The sequence below is a fragment of the Typopeltis vanoorti genome, chromosome 10 (assembly GCF_054136105.1).
Source record: "Typopeltis vanoorti isolate ZY-2024b chromosome 10, IOZ_Tvanoo_1.0, whole genome shotgun sequence".
NCBI classification, from domain to species: domain Eukaryota; kingdom Metazoa; phylum Arthropoda; class Arachnida; order Uropygi; family Thelyphonidae; genus Typopeltis; species Typopeltis vanoorti.
This window is the reverse complement of record NC_143558.1, coordinates 77,537,501-77,559,577: the sequence shown is the minus strand read 5'-3', so window position 1 is coordinate 77,559,577 and position 22,077 is coordinate 77,537,501. Positions and strand designations below refer to the sequence as shown.

Genomic DNA, 22,077 nt, shown 5'->3' with positions numbered 1-22,077 from the left:
TCAGAAGCAATTTAAATGGAATGTTTTTTTTTCTCCAAATAAACTTTCACTTCAGCAACAAAGTGATGCATAAGCCAATCTTCGAATAGGAAACCATGAGCCAAGCCTTCTTATTTGCCTTTCATATTATTGGGAAAGTATCTTTATTAATTCCTTTTAAGCTTTTTGAATTTTCTGATCGATGCACAGATAAGGGTTTTAACTAGCAGCATTTCCTCCTAATAGTAGAGTGATGCAATATTTTGATGCTTTAAAACGTGGCATTAAGGATTCTTCTTTTGCAATGTAAGTTCTTGCAGGCATCAGTTTCCAAAAAAAAAAGGCCCTTCTCATCAACATTAAAAATCTGCAATGATGAGTAATTTCCTTCTTTAATTATTTCTTCTAATTTTTCTGGATAAGATTTTGCAACTTCACCTTGTACTTTAGTGTTATGCCAACCAGTTCAATTTTTATAGCGGTCAAACCACCCACTACTTGCAGCAAAAGTCTCTTTGCAGTCATCCCCCTTTTTGGTCTTTCAGCATTTTATTAATGGCTAATGCTTTATTACAAATCATTGCATAGGTAATAGGTATGTTTAATCGTTGAGTTTGGTTGCTTATCCAAGCAGTAACAGTTTTTCCATATGAGGAATTATATTGCCTGTTTCTTTATTATGCAACCATGTAGACTGGATAGAGTGCACACTTTTTACTTCTTTCAAATATTTTCTTTATCCTTTAAAATGGTGCAAACTTTAAAAGCAGCAAGAGAAAATTTCTCAGAAAGAGCTTTAACAGTGCTACTCACTTGATGGCTGGAATTAATTTCATATTTTTTCTTTAGAATAGTTTCTTTTGGTCATTTTCTGGTTTTGCTTGCTTCTTTTTGACATTGTTGGAAAAGCGAAAGGGTTATAGTTAAAAAGAAAACAAAATAAAAAATCAGGTGTAATTGAAGAAAACTACGAATAATACACTTGCATCACCAAGGTTCATGAGTGACTCAGGCTCATTCTAACTGATCATTATGTCATTACATACTGTGTAATTCCCTGTACATGCCCCTAATTGCCTTCACCATGCACAATTTAAAATAAAAATTCCAATCCAAAAAATTCGTTAAGTGAGAACCAACTGTATGTCCTTTGAACTTCAACTCTCAATTCACCATTATCCCTAATTCCCAGCCTCTAAAATCAGCACAGTTCCATTATTGTGTTATGCAGCTTGTAATCTTTTCATCTTACGGTGCATAATTTTTCTTATCATTATCTTTTGCCAATGCTGTGTCTATTTAAATAATTCTGCAGACCTTTATATTGCCTTAAGTGGGTCTGTGTGATTTTTGGCCTTGGATAATTGTTACTGACTTCATTAATTGAAGGTTGGCTCATTGGTGGAGTCTCTGCTACTAATGGTTCGCAAAAACTTAAGCAAATTCGAGCACAGTTAGTAGTTGGAAGAGGATTAATCGTTCAAGTCTTTGAACTTCCTGGAGGTGTCACATAATAATAAATTTTGAATCTTGCCTTCTTTAAACAGAACACAATAGTGGTATTCATGAGGTCAGCTATGCAGGCATTGACTGGTGTGACTAGGCAAATTTGCATCAAACTAGGGGGGGGGGATGCCAGAGTGGACAGGGCATAGCGAGAGTGGATGTCAGAAGTACTGGTGAATGTATGTATCAGGATGATGAGCGTAGAAATGGGTGATTGGCCATGAAAATCAAATGCTGTTAATGACATAGACGTTTCAAAAATGGCTCAGTGTTGTTGAGCGTAACATGCATGTGTGATAAAATGTGTTTGTGGAGAGATGGAACAGGAGACGAGAGAAAGCATGGATTTGTAGTAAGTGCAATATTATATTGTGAAACAGACTGAAGAAATGAAAGAAATAGAAATGCAACAAAAGCTAGTGAGCCTGAGGGAGCAACAGAACACAAGAATATAGAGGTGGAAGTAAGTGATAAAGAATATAAATAAGGAAACAGAAGTAATGGTGACAGAGTGAATTGTAAGATTTAATGAAACAGTTATTCGAAATGAAAAGAGGAATATGCAGAGTGATATTAGATGTTTAATGGAAATATATGAAACCGTGCAAAATAATATAAAACGAAAAGAGGAATATGCAGAGTGATATTAGATGTTTAGTGGTAATATATGAAACTGTGCAAAATAATATAATGAAAGAAAAACAGTTAAAAGAGGTAATTAGTGATTTGAGAATGGCAGTGGATGGAGATTCCATGGTTAAAGGATTGGTTGATGAGAGGGTCCATAAGGTCTGCTATCCAGGAGGAAGAATGAACAAGATAATTCATGCTTTGGGCATGAGGAGGAAACGAGCAAGAGAATTAGTGGTAGTTATGGAGACAATTTAAGTAGACATAAGTGGAATATAAAGGGAAAAGTTGTCAGTGTGCGGCTGCTGAGATATGACAATGATGAGTTGATTACAGAGGACCAGAATCATGAATAGTATGCTAGCAGAGTGTGTGAGGAGAAGGGAACACAGTTTGTGAAATGTACATCATGTTTTGAGGGAAGAATGGAATTATAGAGACCGATTGGATAGATTGCATTCTGAGTGCACTAGAAAAAGTTTGCTAGAAGGAAGTGCAGTGAGTAATGCAAACAAGAGATCAGGAGAGTGGTATTGAAGAGACAGAAGTGCTTGGCATTGAAAACAGTAATAGTGTGAGAGATGAAGAGAGAACAGGAATGCAAGAGGAACAGGAAAGCTGGGGTGGACAGGGAGATTTGCCCCAAAATCATTGGAATATCAATTTTGACTAATAATTAAGTGAAACATAATTTGGTAAGCAACGATGGGATGCAAAGTATATATTTGGTGTGGAGATAGAGGGGATATCTGGGAAGTGATGGCATTGGACAAGGACCTGAAATTCAGGGGTCAAATTGTAGAAATTGTGAAGACATTAAATTTATGTGGAGTATCCTAACATGCAGTTTAAAAAGGTTATGATGTCATTGTATAAGGCCTTGATCAGGCCTCATATGGATTACTGTTCACAGATTTGGTTACTGGGTTTTCATGGTGACAAGGATATGTTAGAAAGGTCCAGAGAAGATTCACAAAGGTAGTCAGTGGTCTTTGGAATGTGGAGTACAAGGACAAATTGAAAGAATGTAAATTGTAAAGCCTTATAAATAAGAGGAGGAGCAGGATATGAAGTTGACATGGAAGAGATTTTTCATAGAGTGGGGGGGGGGGAATTGAACAAGTAGCTGTCCCTAGAAACTATAAGGAGGGTGTGAGCAGATTCTTTACATGGAGAGTGGTTGAATGAGCTTTGCATGCAATAGTGCAGACCTCTCACTATAAGTCTCTGACTCCATGGAGGGCAGATATAAATAATAATATACAGTTTTGTGAAAAACCGAATTTCAGATCACTTTCTGTGTCCTTAATGTACAAATTAAAATAGCATTGGCCCAAGTTCTGTGGCACACTGTTAGTCATTTGTCTTCTCCTAGATTCCATTACTACTTAGTGTCTTTTTTGAATGCCTTGATAAAAGTGAATAAATTACTAAAGTATCATCTACCCTTTGCATTTCCATGCTGTTCCCCCCTCCCCCCCCAGAAAAAAAAATTAAGTATCATATTCCTACCATTCATTTTTGAATATTGTCTTTGACTTACTTCTCCAATATGTTCACCACTACTCCTGAGATACTGATCACTTTATAATATATCATCTCTGTCTTGGTGCCTCCTTTTATGCAGCAGAACTATTTTGGTTAGATTCTTCCAGAGCTGAGACTTAAATTAGAACTCCTTGGGATTTCCTCCTATAATCTTCCCTACTTGTCATGTACTGCTCGAGCTTGATCTCTCTAAGTATTTTTATTTTAACTTTTTTTTTCCCAACTCCTGCTTATTAATTTTACTCATTGTACTTAACTTGTGCCTGATTTATCCTCCTAACCATGAATATACAATTGGATATTGCTTCCTTCAAAAGACCCCTTGACCATGATCTTTTTGATGTAGTCTGCATTGCTAATTAGTTATCATCCAATGTCCTAAGAATCAAATTTAGTAATAATTAAAATACTAATTACTATTAATATACTATTTTCATTGTATATTAGCTTCTAAGGCTAATATACATTGTAATGGTGACCAATATGTCTGATGAAACAAACAAAACTTAATGCTGAAAATAACTATGAGAACATAAAGTTTACAGTTTTCACTCATTTTCACTGGACTTATACTGATTTCAATTTAGTTCACTTTTCCTAGATTTTCTTTCATTAGAAGATTGTAGCTGTTTAACTTTTCCATCCTCTAATGAAAAGAAACTGAATCATAATACAACGGTTTTTTTTTTTTATATATATTTATATTTATATATTATATATAAATATAAATATATTTATATATATTATAGTCATAAAGAATGTGTCAGATAACAAGTTGATAACAATCTTTTATATATACTACTCTAAGTAAAATTATCTTTGTTATTCCAGTCAGCATACATTATTAACAGATATAACATACAAAGTCTATAATATCTTCTTTCTTTCTCCTCTACTTTCAAGAAACTAACTAGAAAGGTTGAAGTAACCCCTAATGGCGAACAACCTCAAGATTCTCCTTCACCAGATGAGGATCAGGTACGTTTTTCTCTTTTCTTTTCATCTTTACTGCATAGCACATTTCTTTCAAAATTTTTATATTTTTATATGAGCATTCTGATACTGGAAATGCTGAATTAATTTTTTTTAAGCTTAAATTTATCATATATGTTGTGTTTCTTAGGTCATCATCATCAAATTCCTGCCATGTACCGTCAAGGGGTGTACAGGATAATAGTACTACATGAAAAATTTACATCATTACTAACTTCCTATCTACAATTTCCCTCCAAATCAGTCTGTTACTTGTCAAACTCTAATATTATCATTATCAGATCTTATATTTCTATTGTCTAAGGCACTTTGTACCGTATCAATACACCTATATCTTGGTCTTGCTCTGGGTCGTTTTCCTGCCAACTTGGCAGAGAACACTTGTTATGCTAATCTTTCCTCGCCCATTCTGTTTAAGTGACCATACCACCTGAGATTAGCTCTGCTAACGCATTCCTGAATGCTGACAATGTCAAGTTCTTTCCTAATATCCTCGTTTTTAAAATGATGTTGCCACTGATGCCATCTGTTCACGCTTCTAATCTTTCTCAGGACTCTCATATCTACGGTCTCTAGTCTTTGGTCAAGTGTTTTACTTCTGACCCAGCTCTCAGATCCATAAGTTACAACTGGTTTGAACACTGTCTTGTATACAGCTAATTTAGTGTTCCGACTAATTTCTCTCTTATTCCATATGAATTTATTCAGTTGACTTCCTACCATACCAGCTTTGTTGATTCTGTTGTCTATTTCCATATTTAATTTACCATCCTCACTAAAAATCGTGCCTAAGTAGCTGAAATGTTTTACTTGTTCCACAGATTCTCCATTCACAACACAGTTGACATTTTCAATTATTCTGCCTATTTTCATTGTCTTCGTCTTTTTATTGCTGACCTTCATACCATATTTATTACAACAGTTATTCAATTTAGTCAGAGAATCTTGCAGACTTGTAGCGGATTTATTTAGAAGTATAACATCATCCGTATAAACCAAAGAGCTGACATTAACATCTTCGATTTTGATATCATGTTTAATACCACTTTCCTTCATAATGTGATCCATATAGATAATGAATAACAGAGGGGATAATGTACATCCTTGTCTCACACCAGATTTAACATTAAACCATCTTCCTGTACTTCCTTCAATTCTAACTCTGACTTACAACTCAAATAAAGACTAAGTATTGCTTGATATAATGCCCCATTGACACCATATAACTGTATGGGTATTGAATAGCTTCTCTCTTGGCACCTTGTCATATGCTTTTTCCAAATCGACAAAACTTACAGATCTTTGTTATATTCCCATGCTTTCTCCACTATTTGTCGTAAAGTGAAGATCTCATCCTGACAGCCTCTATTTAACCCGAATCCAGCTTGTTCTTCACCAAGCTTTTCTTCCACAATTCTTCTCAAGTATACTGCATATATCTTACCAGGAACACTCAATAGGGAAATACCTCTGTAATTCTCACATTCAGTTTTATTTCCCTTTTTATATATAGGTACTATGAGAGCTTTACTCCAATCATTGGGCATTCTGAACTATGCAGTGCATCCACTGTAAGACACCATACTTCAGCATTTCTGGTCGAATATCTACTTCTGCTGCCTTTCCACATTTCAAGCCTTTGATGGTTTTTTCTACTTCAAGTATGGATATGTATTCCTGACTGCATGCCTGGTCAGTGTGTTTTTATCATTGTGCTGTCATCACTGCTCGTTTCATTTAGCAAATTTTCAAAGTAATTACTCCATACTTCAAGGATATCTTTTTCTCCCAGTTTCATTTCACCTTTATCATCTCTAACTCCTTTTACAGCACTCTTTCCTCCATTCCTAAGCTTCTTCATCAACCTCCAGAATAATATATTTTGCCACCTTCTTGATATTTATTTTCTATGTTCTTGCCAAAGTCCTGCCATGACTTTTTAGCTAGTTTTATACACTGTTTAGCTCTCTTACATTTGTCTCTGTATTCTCTACGAGCACAAGCTGACTTATTTGCCAGGAACATTTGATATGCTTTCTTCTTTTCCTTCACTGCCTCTTTAACTTCCTGTGTCCACCATGGAGTTCTAATTTTTCTATCCTTGCAGACAACCTCACTACATGCCTCTCTGGCTGAATCAATCAGGGTTTTCTTCAAGGCTTGCCATTGAATCTCCAAGGTTTGGTGCCTGTTCTCAAACTCTTTCATTTTTCCTTCAATAATCTTTGTGTATTTTAGTCTACAGTTCACATCTGAGAGCTGCTCAACTTTTATCCGCTTTAAAACTTTCTTACATGTCATTCTTTTCAATATGAAATTCAATTTTATCCTGCTTAATACTAAATGGTGATCACTTCCAATTTCAAATCCTCTGTACACCCTGGTGTCCTGCACAGGGAGAAAATATCGCTATCAACAATAACATAGTTAATGAGACTTTTCTTATTCCTTGCCTTTTCTCTCCATCTGAATTTGTGCACATTTTTATGTTGGAACATGGTGTTAGTAATAACCAGTCCATGTCCTGAGCAGAAATCCAACATGTATTTGCCATTATTATTAGCTTTGCTCATTTCTACAAATTTTCCCAAAACATTTTTGTATGTCTGACAATCACTTCCTACTCTGCTATTTAGATCCCCAACAAGGACCAACTTTTCCTTTTTCATTGTGTCAGTAGCTTTCTCTAGAGCCTCAAAAAATTCCTCCACTTCTACCTTAGTAGAACCTTATGTGGGACCATAGGCACAAATAAGTCTCATTGTCCAGTTCCCCATTCTGATATTTGCCCAAATCACTCTACTTGAGACTGACTGCCATTCAAGAAGATTAGCCTCGTACTTTGTGTTGAATACTATGGCTACTCCTTCTTTTCCTTGATTGTCATTGCCTGAATATAACATTTTGCATTTATTGCTCAGAAAGATCTCACCAGTTTTTGTCTTTTTTGTTTCAGTCACCCCTATTATGTCGATCTGGTACTTATCTAATTCCTCCGCTTGCTCCATTTCTTTGCCATTCAGGCTTCTTATGTTGATAGTACCGATCTTTAACTCTGGTGATGTTGCGTTGGGTGTGTTTTCAGATTTGTTCCAATAGCTGACTTTTCGCTGTTTGCCCTGGTTCCTTGGCAAAAACAACAGGGGGCCTTGTTTAATTGGGCGACGCCCCAGCTGGCATGAAATTTTGTAATGTTGTATCGTCATTTTGTATTTTGGTTTAACCAATAGGAATACAATTGGATCGGCTAAATCCCAAATTGCCAACCCATCCTCGTTCGTTCAGTATCCAGTTTGATACCCAACAGGGTGCGCCACGAAAAGGTGAGGATTGGACATTAAGTCAGAAGCCCTGGTCGGTTCTCTGCATTCCTTTAAAGGATATGTGGAGGTCTCTTCTCAGTTATACAGCTTTGACCCTTAAGAATCCCCATTGATATATAAAATTAAAATGTTTGAATGCAGGCTACATTCACTGTCATAGAAGAAAAATCCTTTGTTAGCAACAGCCAATGATAAACAGTCTCCTAGGGTGGCACTTGAATGTGGTTTATCTGAATAGATGGTTATCGAAAGGGTTTTCACTTTGGTCTGCCTCACCCTGATGAGACCTGAAGAAAGGTCAAAAGTGGTCAGTGATAGTGTGACCTCCCTGAATGCTTAAAAGGTTGTGTGCTTTACATTATGGCTAAACCAATTGATGTGAAGTCATCAGCTTCTATATACAAGTGATCTATTTGCAAAGGTCCTTCATGTACAAACTTTTTTTCTTACTGTTGGGTAGAGGATTAAACAAGAATATAAAATCTTGGCATGTATAATTTACTTGGTTTATCTGACACTCGTTATTTCTTAAATATGAGTGAGGGGTGGGAGGACTTTTCTTTAAAGTTATTTGATTCGAAAGACATACAGTGAACTTGATATTCTGTTAGCTATATGCTAAACATCTAGCTTTGCTCATAATTTTCTTTTTAATATTCAGAATCAATCTTCTGCACCAAGTTGTCATAACTTAATTTTTTTCTACATCAGAATGAATGGATAAAACTGATATATACACACGAGTCTGCTGGGAAGGGAAGTGAAGAAATTGAAACTGGTCTGGGTAGTGAATCACACCATCATGCATGGTATTACACATTCTTAAGAAGAGGGAGTATTGATGAACATTATATGAAATACAGATAACTAATTTAAAATGAAGATGCTTGTTTTAATTTCTTGTTTGAGATAGATGATAGGACCTACATATCTTAAGAAGACTCAGTATTATATACATTCAGAATGGCATACAGAAGTTGAGTAAAACTGGAATAAGGGATTCAGCTTTTTAATAAGTAACCCAGCTCAAATTTTTTAATGACCCATCTATACATTGTGTTTGTCAGTTTTGCATTGAATAACAGTAAGTACTATGGCCATTTGGTTACTGTAGCTATAGAATTGAGGTAAACCATTTTAATGGGAAGTCGTCTCAAATAGAACAACGTGGACTCTATATAATTGATTAGCACAGTTTGTGCCAGTGGTTCAGTTGAGTGCTGAGAAAGAAGTTGCACAGGATTTTTTTTAGAAAAGGCAGCTGACATACAAAAAAAATGAACTATTTATTGTAATAATAATAATAATAAGCTGAGGCATTTTAAGCATTTTAACCCTATCTAGCTTTTTGGGGCTGAGTGGGCAGTTCAGTCTCCACCAGTAGCCAATCAGAGATAGCTGGCCCATGACTATCACTAATTATAGGTGGCCACCAATGAAGAGATTGGCAAACAAGTGCTGCCATCTCTTGGTACCCTAACACAATGTATTACTGTCTGAAATAATGTGGCTTCAATGGTTGATTTTCTCGAGTTTATGGGATGAAAAATCCAAGTTTCCAGGAGAAAAAACCTGCTTGCCCATGCCAGATTTATTTATTTATTTAGCATATGGCATAATAAAGACACGTGACATTGACTAACTTGGGAACTGGTCAAAGAAAGGCTTAAAAAAAGTTCCTCCAGTTGGCGACTAGACTTGAACTATAAGTCTATCTTTGGGTGGCCTAGCGCAGAGGATGCAAGCGTCACACTAGTTATTGTTTGATAACTAAATTGGAGAGTTAGAATTGAATACCCAACTTACAGATGTTTTAGATAAATGTAGGGGAATAATGCAGAGCTTATAATGTTATTAGACATGATGGATATGAAATTATCTCTAATCATACCAGATATGTGAAAGACAAACTCCCCTGTTGATAATGAGCATCATACTGATAAGATATATAAGAATCTGCAAGGCAGCTGAAATAGCTTGTGACCAACATTAAATTTCAGAAGAATAAAAATGAGTATCCTATTGAAAAAAAAATGAGTAAAAAAAATGTTTGATATTTGATATATTTGTGAATGAAATTAGAGACTGAATGGCATAATCTAAAAACATAGATACATTCCTCCATCTATCTCTGCATACAACTTCACCATTTGAAATTATTCACAGAAATAGATAGTTAGGCAAGAAGAAAAATACATATCGAAAGGTTTTAACATTCCTGATAAATCATTCAGAAATTAATGTTAAAGATTATACAATCTTTGTGAAAAAGTTAAAGAGAACTACTACTATAGTGTTGGAGTAATTTTTTTAAGCCTTACCACACTCATGGAACACTGTTCCATGAACGTGGTAAGGCTCAGATTTGTTGACCACTCAGCCAAGCAGGCCAACAAATTAGAATAATCTTAAAAATAGCAGGAAGAAATACCATATAGGGGAATTAAAGGAAAAAATTACTTAAATTATAAAATGAAATAATCTTGTATAAGTCGGTACATATCTGTATGGTTGCACTAGCCATAATTCATCTGAAAATAAAGACACAAACTTCAATCAGAATGATGCCATCTCTGTATGAGATATTTATTATTATAGTTATGTGAACATCTCCATGGAGTCTATAGATTGAGGGAGACATACCCTAAACATTTCACCAAGCACTAGACAACATTTACACAATACCTGACATACTTCACTTAGAACAGGCTGCCAGAGTACATTGTGAAGAGTACCTAACATAACCAATTTCTCATCCTAAAAGTCCTGGTGACCAGATTTACATACAGTAATCTAGATAGGACTGTATTAGTATCTTATAAACAGAAATATAATAACTTATCTCTGCTAGTCTGAGTGTTCTTCAGTAACTAGGTAACCCTATAAGCCCACTTTTGTAGTATGCCTTCTGAATTTTCTCAGTTTGCTGGTATCCCCAAATTCTTTGCTTTGTCAGTTTCCTGCAGCTCCGTTCCATAAATGTAGAATACATCTGGTAATCTTTTTGCCACATTAAACCAAAAGCCATACTGTTAGTCTATCTACATCATCTTTATTAAGTATTGTTCTACCCAGTTTTGCAAACAACTGAATATTTTCTATATCATTAATGTACAAATTAAATACCAGCTTGGTTGGTCAGTTGGTTAACATACCTGCTCTCCAACCAGCAGGTTGAAAGTTTGAATTCTGCTAACAGGCACGGATGTTCATAATTGTCTTTAGGTGATAGATGAATTTCATCAATGAATGTGAGACCACATTTGCTTACTGAAAGCCTGAAGTGGCTTGAAAAGTCATGTTTAGTCCCTATATTTAATCCAGAAACTCTGCTCTAAACAAAAAAAAAAAAAAATATATATATATATATATATATATATATATAAAATGAAATGCATAGAAAAGACTCTTAGCCCACCCACACTAGTCTAGCATGTATTCCTCTATAATCTACTCTGATATCTATCCATCTAGATTCATATTCAGTAATTTCTGAGGGGGAGGGGAAAATTTGTCTTGTTCATGTAAATATGTTTTGCATATAAGGTCCTTATATGCAAAAGAACCAGCTGTAAAAGAACCTGGTCCTTCAAGTAATGTTTACAGTTGCATCATTTATCTAGCATATTTGGCAGGAAACTGTACTTATGACCAATTCCAAATGGCATTTTGTTATCTTTTAAATTCAGAGTTATGTCTAGGTCCTATGTTTTCTTGTTTGTCTCCTGTAAGAATTTAGCACTGCAGTTATTGTTTTAAATTCTGTCAGTCATTTGATCAGAGCAACACCAAAAAAAAAAAAAAGTCCATGAGAAATGCAATGTGAGTGTATTTCAACATTGCAGATAGAAACTTTTTAGATCATGTTGTACAGATATATTTTCAAAATAAAAGAAAAGTATAGAAGAGTTTTGCTAATGAATGTCTCAAGAAAGATTTATGCATGAAGTACAGAATAACTTACTGAAAAATAAGTCTGGTTTAAATGGTGTTTGGGAGAGACACTTTAAGACAAATATTTGAGAAATCATGGGAATGAAACAAGAATTTTTGCTTGAGTTTTGTTGGTCTTGAAAAAAAAAAAAAATATATATATATATATATAATAGCATACCTAGGAAAAAACTGTATGCAATAAATGTGGAATAATTCAAAAACTAAAAATGTAGTTTTTGTTATTATGTTATTATTTATCAAAGTGAAATATAGTTAAAACAGCATATCAAAAAAGTAGCTAGATGTTAAATTAGATACTAGCTTTTGGGTGTGCACTATTGTTCTTCATAATTTGTAGAGATTGCAATATCAGATCTGATTAGAATGATAACCATTTGGGAACAGTTGTTGTTTTGGATTTATGGCTGAGGCTAGCATATTGTGTTTTTTCTTTTATTTGTTCTGAAGAATGAAAAACCCTACCACCTCCATGTGAAAAGCCTATGATAAGGTGCTTCATGTCTTAGATGGGATTCAAACCCATGTCTTTTCCACCAAGGGATTATTATTATGGCAACTCCTAGGAGTTCTTAAACATCATGTCAAGAACTATTCAGCATTCGCACAGTATCTATCATACTTTGCCTTGAACTCACTGACAGTCACACCCACAACACACTCTGGCAGCTTATTCCACTCATTCACCACTCTCCAAGTAAAAAAAACCTAGTTCTAACACCCTTGCTCAATTTCCATGGATGGCCCCTAGTTCTCCCACCACCAGACCTCTTCTGAAAAATTTCCTCTGAATTAATCTTGCAAAAACCCCTCAGTAATTTGAATGCCTCAATCATATCACCCCTTTTCTGCCTATCAACCAATTCTCATAAGGTTCATTCCATAGACCAGCTACCATCTTGGTCACTCGCCTCTGGATCCTCTCTACATTCTCCACATCACCCTGAAATCCAGATTTGCACACAGTAGTCAAGATGGGGATCTTATGAAGGCTCGATGAAGAGGAACAATAACCTGCTTGTCTCTGCTCATCAAAGTATTCTTCAGTAACCAAGTGATCTGATGAGCTGATTTAGCCACTTTTGCTATGTTCCCTGTAAACTTCAACTTCCTATCCACCAACAGTCCAGTCTCTGGCTTCATCAATTTCCTGGAGTATGGTTCCACCAATTTGGTATACTGGTGATAATCTTTTCACCCAAAATGCATAACTTACACTTTGCCACATTAAACTGACATCCATTCTCCTTAGCCCAGTCTGCCAATTTATCCAAAGCAAAATTTTGACATCACGTGTATTCACTATTGCTCTACCTAACTTTGCATCTTCAGCAAATAACTGATCCTTTCCTATATCATTAATGAATAAATTAAATAGCAGTGGTTCAAGAACAGAACCCTGCTGTACATCACTAGTCACAGGCCTTCTTTTGGACTCTACTCCTGAATAAACTCTCTGATATATCATCCCATTGCGCTGTAGTATACTGATTAGAATTCCATGTGGTATCCTGTCAAAGGCTTAGCAAAGTCCAGCAGTATTACTGTCAATCATTATCCTTATCTACTTCAGCCTTCACTATTATTATAAAATGTGAGCAAGTTACTGAGGCATGACCTACCCTTCACAAAACCATGTTACCCTCCCCAATACAGTATCCCATTTCCATCTATCCATTCCTGTATTTTGCTTTTGACCAACTTTTCCAATATCCAATACCTTGACAATGACTCCTGATATGCTGATCGTTCGGTAATTTGCAACAGCAGTCTTGGAGCCTCCTTTATTCAATGGAATTATTTTCCCCCTCTTTCCACCCCCCTTGGGACTAACCCAGAGCTGAGACTTAAATTAAACAATATGGTCATGGGCACTGACTATTCCTTTGCCGTTTCATGTAAGACTTGAACTGGTATACCATCCAATCCCGCAGATATATTCACATTAAGGTTCTGTAATGTACTATTCACTTCCATTTCATTCATCTCATTCCTGCAGTATCACCACCTGGATGATATATTCTTGCAAAGTGTTCGCTTAGTAATTCTACTATTTCAACTGATTCAGTTAACTCCCTACCATAGGCATTCCTTAAAATCATTCTGCTGTATACATTTTTTCTTTTACTGCAGCATATTGAAAGAACTTTTGGGATTCTCTTTAGCCTGCATTGCTAACTTCTTTTAATAATCTGATTTTGTTTTTCTTACCACACTAGTTACCCTTCTAGCCTGTGCCTTGTACTGTTCGTGTGCCTGCAGATCACCTTTCTCCTTAAATTCCCTCCAGAATTGTTTCTTTTTTTGCAGCTCAATCTTAATGGTATTATTCATCCATTTAACTCCCACTTCATTTATTCTCCTGACTCTAGGTATGCAGTTAGCCATTACCTCCCTCAAGCACTATCAACCCTTGCAGTGTTACATGCCATGGCAATGATCCAAGCAATCTCCTAAGCTTGTCATACCTACCAGCCTGGTAATTCCACATATACCCTGTCTTAACTGAAAATCCCACACATTTATCCCAGGTCAAGCCCATATGATCACTCTCACCACTTGGTGGCAACATGGTCATATTTGTTATAGTCAAAGTCAGATGCAATAATTTGAATTTGAAGTCTGTAAGGGAAAGTCATTAATGTTGAGGATGGTGATGTAAGAATGCAACCCCCCAGACACTTCTGCAATAGTAGGAAAATCAACAGCTCAATAGCTTGATCCCTTCATACTACTTTAAAATTGTATGGCTAAAAATTGGTATTTCTGTTTTAGCTGTGAATTACTTGAGATTTTTATATTAAAAATACATTTATGTATTCATTTTGAATTTTTATTTTTTTTTTGCAGCCTTTTATTCCTGTTGTTCTGAAACGCCGTTCTTCAAGGGGAGATGTATATACAACAAATGCTCATGGGCGTACTTATGGGACTAGTGAAGATAGTGTTACAGCAACTCCTGATACAGAAGATGTAGCATTACCTAGTGCTGACTATAATCAACTAGATGAACCATACCAGCGGTATTAAATTTTGCAGTATAGCACATCGCATTTCTTGGCTTGGCACACAAAATGTCAGCTGTTTTCTGGCACTAGTTACTTGCATGATTTTTTCCCTTTTTTTTTTAATTATTGGTTTTTTTCCCTTCTTATTTTCTAGTATTCTGGCAATTTAATTGATCATGGCTTTTTCAAAAAAAAATGATATTAAAAGGACTAAATTATCCGTGCCAGTTACAAACTATCACTTATTTTTCTAGTCTGCTTTATCAAAATTACTATACTACATTAGTTAGTAGTCAATCAGCTTTTCTGTTTGTTTGTTTTTTTTTTAAATGCATTGTGATATTATCACCTGAACAACTTATTTATTTCTATGAAAAGTTGTCTCCTTTTTTTATATCATAATTTATTTTGTTATAATAAACGTTGTATAAAATAAAGAACCTGTATAGAGATCTATCTCCAGTTACTATTAGTAACATTCTTTTTATTTATATAAATGTATATTTTCAGTGAAACTTCATTAATTCAAAATCTGTAAGAAAATGTTAAATAAAAATGATTGAACAAATCTATTGTACACATAAGTACATAGTGTGTGCTATTTTAATAATATATGTATAAAAGAGCACATTCAAGATTTTTATCAGTATCACATTCTTTTATGAGAAGGAAAGAAATGTTTTATGGGAAAAATCCAGAGAAACCTTCACCTGTATTATTTTACTAAGAGTTGTCCATTTATAAGCAGGTGTCATACTTCTTTCTTAGTAAAATATATAATTTTACATTAAATGCAAAAACATAAAGCAAAATAACAGTGGTCATTCTGCAACCTTGTAATCATGAAACCTTTTTTACAACCCTCCTCAACACATTGCCCTTGATATTGTACTATGTAAAAAATATGGTCTCCGAAGGATGTGTATTAGGACTTCTGCCTGACAGTATTACTTCACCTGCCTATGAAGAATCATTTGCATTTTAAACAGGTAATGAATGAGGTATTTGAAGTTAGGGATACTGAGGCGACATAGTGAGGGTCATAAATGTTTTGTGGTTGCAGAGCTAATGTTATTCTGCATTATGCTTTTGCATTTAAAATAAAAACTGGATACATTCATAACAGATATCATGAAATATATTAAATATAAATAATTCAAAGCAATATGACAATAACTGGATTCCATGGAGTAGACCAAGAGCTCCACACCTAATTGCTATAATATCTATCATACAGTACCATACCACACCTTAAATTCATTCACTCTGAGTACTTGCCATCCTTTATCGATACACTCTAATACCTAACTCTGTATGTATATATAGTATATATATGTGTGTGTATATGTGTATATATATATATATACACACACACACTATATATACACACAATGTGTGTATATATATATATATACACACATTGCTAATCATATTCTGTTAGCCCATCTTCATAGTTGAGGTTCCACAACAGATTTTAACATATGGTATCTGTCTCTGCAAATAGATTTCCTCATCATTATGTAATTCAGGAGGACAAGGCATTATACATAACTCTTTCTTCATATTCGGTAAAGTATTCCTTTGCATTACTAAAATCTTTGCAATGTCTGTGTTCCACAAAGTGAATATTAACTTGGATGTGCATTCTCTTGTTTCCTTTAATTCCTGTAACACAATCTCTCTCTCTCTCTCTATATATATATATATAGCAAGCAATCCCACACAAGGCAACCTCTATATATATATATATATATATATATATATAGAGGTTTATATATATATAGAGATATATATATATATATATATATATATATATATATATAGCAATCCCACACAAGGCAACCTAAAACTGTCTCGCAAGAGCTCCATGTCTGGCCAAGTGATTAAGGAATCTGTAAATTTCTTGAACAGCTGAAAGTTTTGTTCAAACAATCGTTTGAGGAAGACTGTTCCAAAGAGAAGTTGATGAAGTGAAAGAAGAGGATGAGAAATTTGGAGCTGAACTGTGTATGAAAGTTGACTAGATGCTGTGTTAATGTTCTATGATTAGAAGAAAATGGAGAAATGGTGGTGGCCAGTTCCATGGAGCAGTGTAAATGAAAACATTATTAAAAAAAAAAAAAGTGCAAATATGGTGTCCATGAAAAAGCAGTTGAGTCTGTGAGAGAGGGATCATTAATTAGGCAGCTTCTGGACACAATCGAGCATCCTTAATGAGAATTTGGGTGTGCACCACCCCAAATGTGAAAGCAGTATTGTGAGGTTGGGCAGATTTGGGATTTATAAAGAGCTGTGCAGGAAAACGGCATTCTATTCTATTGAAAAACATTCAAGTTTTTTGGAAGTTGAGGCAGCTAATGGATGTGATGTGTCTAGATTTTTAAATGTGAAACTCAGCACAAGACAAACTCATCTTGACTGGAGATCATAATATTGTGAGATCTTTCTTCTTAAGAAATAAGACAAGATTGTGTTTTGATAACATTGAATTTTAGTAGCATTGTCTTTTCTCATTTGAGAATGGTAAGGAGATCGGTATTTAAGGCAATGGTTAAAGAAGAGGAGTGGGGCATAATACAACTATTGACTGGATTTTTGATTAGTGAGAGAGGGTCATAGGTGAATACATAGAGCTACAGGGTACCCCAGCATTAACAGAAAAGTTTGATAAGAAACCATTGACCATGAGTGAACAACCAGAGAGGAAACTGGAAAACCAATTGCAGGATGGGGGGGGACCACAAAATGGTAGCTTGGTAAGAAAACCTCTTGCCAGACTCAAATGCATTGGAAATATCAAGAACCATTACACGAACTTCTCAAATTTTCAATAGCTTATGTTCAAAGGCAGGAAACGCTGGCTAGGAGATCAGCTGTGGAATGACAGAGCATTCAGAATCCATATTGGCAATCACAAATTAATTGGTGAGGTTCAGTTAGCGAAGTTGGATGTTAATAACTTCCTCCTATGGGGGGTAATGGGAACAGGTTTGATTGCTGACTTTTATCCCCCCCCCTTACACTGATAAGCTGGATAAAGGCTTGCTTCAGTGATGTTGAATAGCTGTCAGATGAGTACAACAGCTTGTATAGCAGAATGGATGTTAGTTTAGGCATACAAATTTTAAGCCCAATTAGAGGGATACTATCTGGACAAGAATGGAAGATTTTCCTGATGTTCTGGGAAAAATCAATCTCCTCCTGCTGTACCATGAACAGTTCATGGTATAGCAGGAGATTTGCCTTTTGCCTTCTGTGAGAACTGGAGAAAACAATTGATACCAAGAGGTATGCCTTCTCTTTAGGTGACATTATCATGGTCCATCTGGATATGAAAACAATGAAGGACAAAATTTGCACCTGGTAACCCTAGTGAGGACTAAGAAGGCACAACTACCATTTGAGTAGTAGGCAAGGGTTTTATATTTGGTGCTTACAAATTATGTCTTGGATTTGTTGATATTTTATAAGTGGTGCAGACTGAAGTATATGCTAAGTATGGAACTTAGTAAATGATAATAGAATTTCAAGAGAACAAGAGGACATCCATGGAAGCTACATAAGGAGCGGGTTCTTTGCCTGGAGTGGAATGCATTGCTTGACATTTTGGTGAATGCAGATACATTGAATCAGTTTAAAGCATGGTTTGATGGGCTTTGTGAGTAACAGTGTGTGTCTACCACAATGAGTCTTTTGACTTCATGGAGGTCTGGTGTTAATAATAGGCAAGAAATTATATTCTTGCTTTAATCCTATATCCATGCAAAGTATCTTCACATGCAAGTTTTGTTTTTTACACTTGTGTATAGGATTAAAAGAAGACTGTAATTTCTTGTCTATTATAATTTATTTACTTGATTACATAAGTAAGTGAATAAACTTTCTATAACTCTGTGAAGTTAGTGTTTTTGATTTCAACTATGGGAGATATGCTAAATTTTTGTCTTGGGCTACTTTGGCACACTTTGGGAAACACTGCAGTGGGAAATGAAGTCCTTATTCCAGCTAGGGTTATTTCATATATCTGACCAGAGCTGGATTAGGAAAGTGGAAATAGTAATCAGACCTTGGAAAAGAAGCATAGAAATCCCAGAGGTAATATAAATTGGCACTGTTGTCATGCCAATGAACACAAGCTAGAAGTTCAATCTGTAGAAGATGAAACGTGACAAGGTTATGGCCAGACTAGCTAAGGAGAAGCTAACAGTGGTATTTGGAGGGACAGCTGGTTAAGGAAAAGTCCAAGATGCCAGAAGAATGATTAGAATTATCTGGCATTTTTGTAGGTAGGTAAGCAATTTGTGCTAGATACTAATAGCAAATAGTTCAGCTTCTGTTCTAGTTTGATCTGAAAATTAGAGAAGGAAATAACAGTTTGAATTATGAATATTGAAGTCTCCAAGAAAGATATTACTGTTTGTATGTAATCTGTAAGAAATCAACTTTCCAAGATGGATAATCATAAAGATCAGCATAGTCATCAGAATTGGGAGAACAGGTAAAGGCATCAGAGGACGGCATAGAGTTGGGCAAAGAGATCTTCAGCTAGAGTAAACTAAAGAGGGACTTTAGTTTTAGTAATCTTTGACACAAGAATGCCAGATCTTACAAATGCATATGCTCTGCCATTTATATGAAAGATAAATCAGAATTTAATTAGTATGGTTGAGGCAAACTTCATTTGAAGTTCAATAATGCATATCTGCCATTAATTAGTAAATGTCACTAATGTTTGTACTGAAGCCACAGAAATGTAAAATATTTTTTGCATAGAAATCTGTTGTTTGTTTAGGCAGTTTTTATGTATTTTTGTATATTTTGTGTTAGATATGGGAATTTTTTTTATTTTATTTTATTTTATTTTTTATATTTTTGAGTGTAACGTCACTTAATAATTATGGTGTCTTTCATGGTTGGTGTTATTAGAAAGTTATAGAGCAGGGACGTACGTCAGGGATGAAAGACTTATGGACGTGACTCCCACATGAGTGACCAAATTCCAGTTCAAGCATTGCTTTGACAGTCTCCTGCATACTGCTATGCTAGAATTCCCTCCAGGCATAACTGGACAGAATAAGGAGTACAAGATTATTTGCCAGTTGGCCAAGAAACTTCCTGACACATTAAGTTTGGTCTTGTGTACTATATCACACTATGGAATTATTCTACTGCTGTGCTGGTTCCCTAGTTATGTTGTGTTCTGCATATGTAGCAAGGCCATCTGCCAAGAGGGGGAAAACAAAAACCAGAGGCAACTATGGAGACAAAATATGGCAATAGCCACTTCATGCCACTAGTAAACAGGGTGAAATGAAAATCATCTATTACCTAAAGGTCTCTTTCACATTTCTTCCTTGTAGAAAAGTTTGGCTTATAAAGCAGCAATATTCACCTTTCCAGAGCTCCATTTGTGGAAACAGACCATATCATGAGATAGTGGAGTTGACTTGTTCTGGAGGCTATATGCACATCACCAGTCCATTAGTGGCCTAAAATTAGTTATTTGTATCTGGGGTGTTTTAGATTTATGAATCTGAACTAGTCTTCAGCAGAAGTCTAGACTTAACTTTTATAAACTGAAATTAACTTAAACTGTTTTAAAAAAATGCTGAAAGCCAAAAAAGATTATCTAAAATTTCCATGTGAAGTTCATGACTTCCCTGGCTCCCCTCCCTCTCTCTCTCCAATGTCACTAATGAAGATAAACAGTGTACTATATTTTCACAAAGATTTGTATTTATTAGGATATTAGTGCTGCCTTCATACATAATAGATGCCTTCAAAACAATGAATAGAAGGATCAGTTAAATCTCATTTTCCTGATTAGAGAAGCAACAAATTTAAACTCTTAAAGGCAAAACTGAAAAGAATAGCTGTGTAGCTCACGATTACAATCTCCCAGTAATGTAAATTATTTGGAAAGACCTATGTTTGAATTCAGTCTAGAATGTAATTAATCCTCTTAAAGGTGCTTTTCATCTGAATGTGAGTTACATTTTCACACAAAGGTGGCAGGTTTTTCATCTCATAAATTTGAATTATTCAACCTGCTACAACAGGCAAACTGGGTAGAAACACTATGCATCTAATTATCTGCTACAACAGATAATTAGATGCATAGTTTTAGTTACATCAACTGTAATTCTAACTATCACCCACACAAAAAGCATCCAATATCTATGCCATATCATAGCTTCTACAGTGCCTCTCACATATCGATACGTGTGGCTGTGTAAATGGCAGCAAAATTATGCACCAATTTATCAGGAAGCCTCCTGAATGCATTTTCATCTGGTTTGGTCTTGTACACTATCTGATGTTCAGTCTGTGTAAGATGAAGGATGTTCTGAATCTCCACAGTTTGTTTGGAATACCCTTGATAGGTGGATTTTTGGAAAAAAAGGGGTGTGGAAGGAAACAGAAAATTGGAACCCTGTTCTGGACACCAAACATAGTAACAACCACTTCGGGCCTACAGTAAGCAAGGTGATGATGTTTCACCAGGCAATGAAGATCCTTTACCACCTAGTAGGTAATAAATGATCTTCATTGCCTCCAATTAGGAAGGTATCATTTTACAGCCAAAGAATGCTCACTGAACTTTCTAGAGCTCCTTTGGTGGTAACAAGCTACACAAGAAAATGGGGTTGACTTGACTTGGAGAGGCTGTATATTGGCACATCAGATAATTTAATCAAAGTATTTATTATATTTTGAATTATTTTTGTGTATAATTTTAATGTTATACAAAGCAGATTTATTTCTCTATATTTCTTAGGATTTGTTCTGTCATTTTTTGAAGATTGGAGTCATCTTTTGCCAGTCATTTGGTATTTTTCTTTTTTTAAATGCTGTATTTAGAATATCAGTTCTTTTGCTAGTTGTTTCCCCTCCATAATTTAATAGTTCATTCTGTATCTTATTTTCCCAGCTTTTTTTATGATTTTGAAAATATCTACTTTTAAGTTTATATTTTTCTCCAGATTATTTTTTAAGTACCATAAAAATCATATTCTAATTCTTTTGACTAGTAATTTCAGTATTCCTCTTTAATTTTCTGTATCTCACTGTTTATTTTGTATAAAATTCATATTCTTTATACATTGAACTATTTAATTTGTCTTATAAATATCTAT

At 35.0% G+C, this 22,077-nt stretch overlaps 1 protein-coding gene across 3 annotated transcripts in view; it reads left to right on the top strand.

Moving 5' to 3' along the window:
• The window catches only part of LOC150102528 (osmosensitive cation channel TMEM63C-like), a 491,876-nt gene that overhangs the window by 460,284 nt on the left and 9,515 nt on the right, over positions 1-22,077 (top strand). For 2 of the 3 annotated variants that reach the window (XM_090398766.1, XM_090398765.1), the window contains exons 22-23: positions 4,567-4,641; positions 14,784-14,956. In XM_090398766.1, the coding sequence (XP_090254892.1) occupies positions 4,567-4,641; positions 14,784-14,956 (248 nt within the window). Of the gene's footprint in view, positions 1-4,566; positions 4,642-14,783; positions 15,529-22,077 lie in introns of those variants that run through there. The other variant, XM_090398767.1, reaches the window with a different exon arrangement.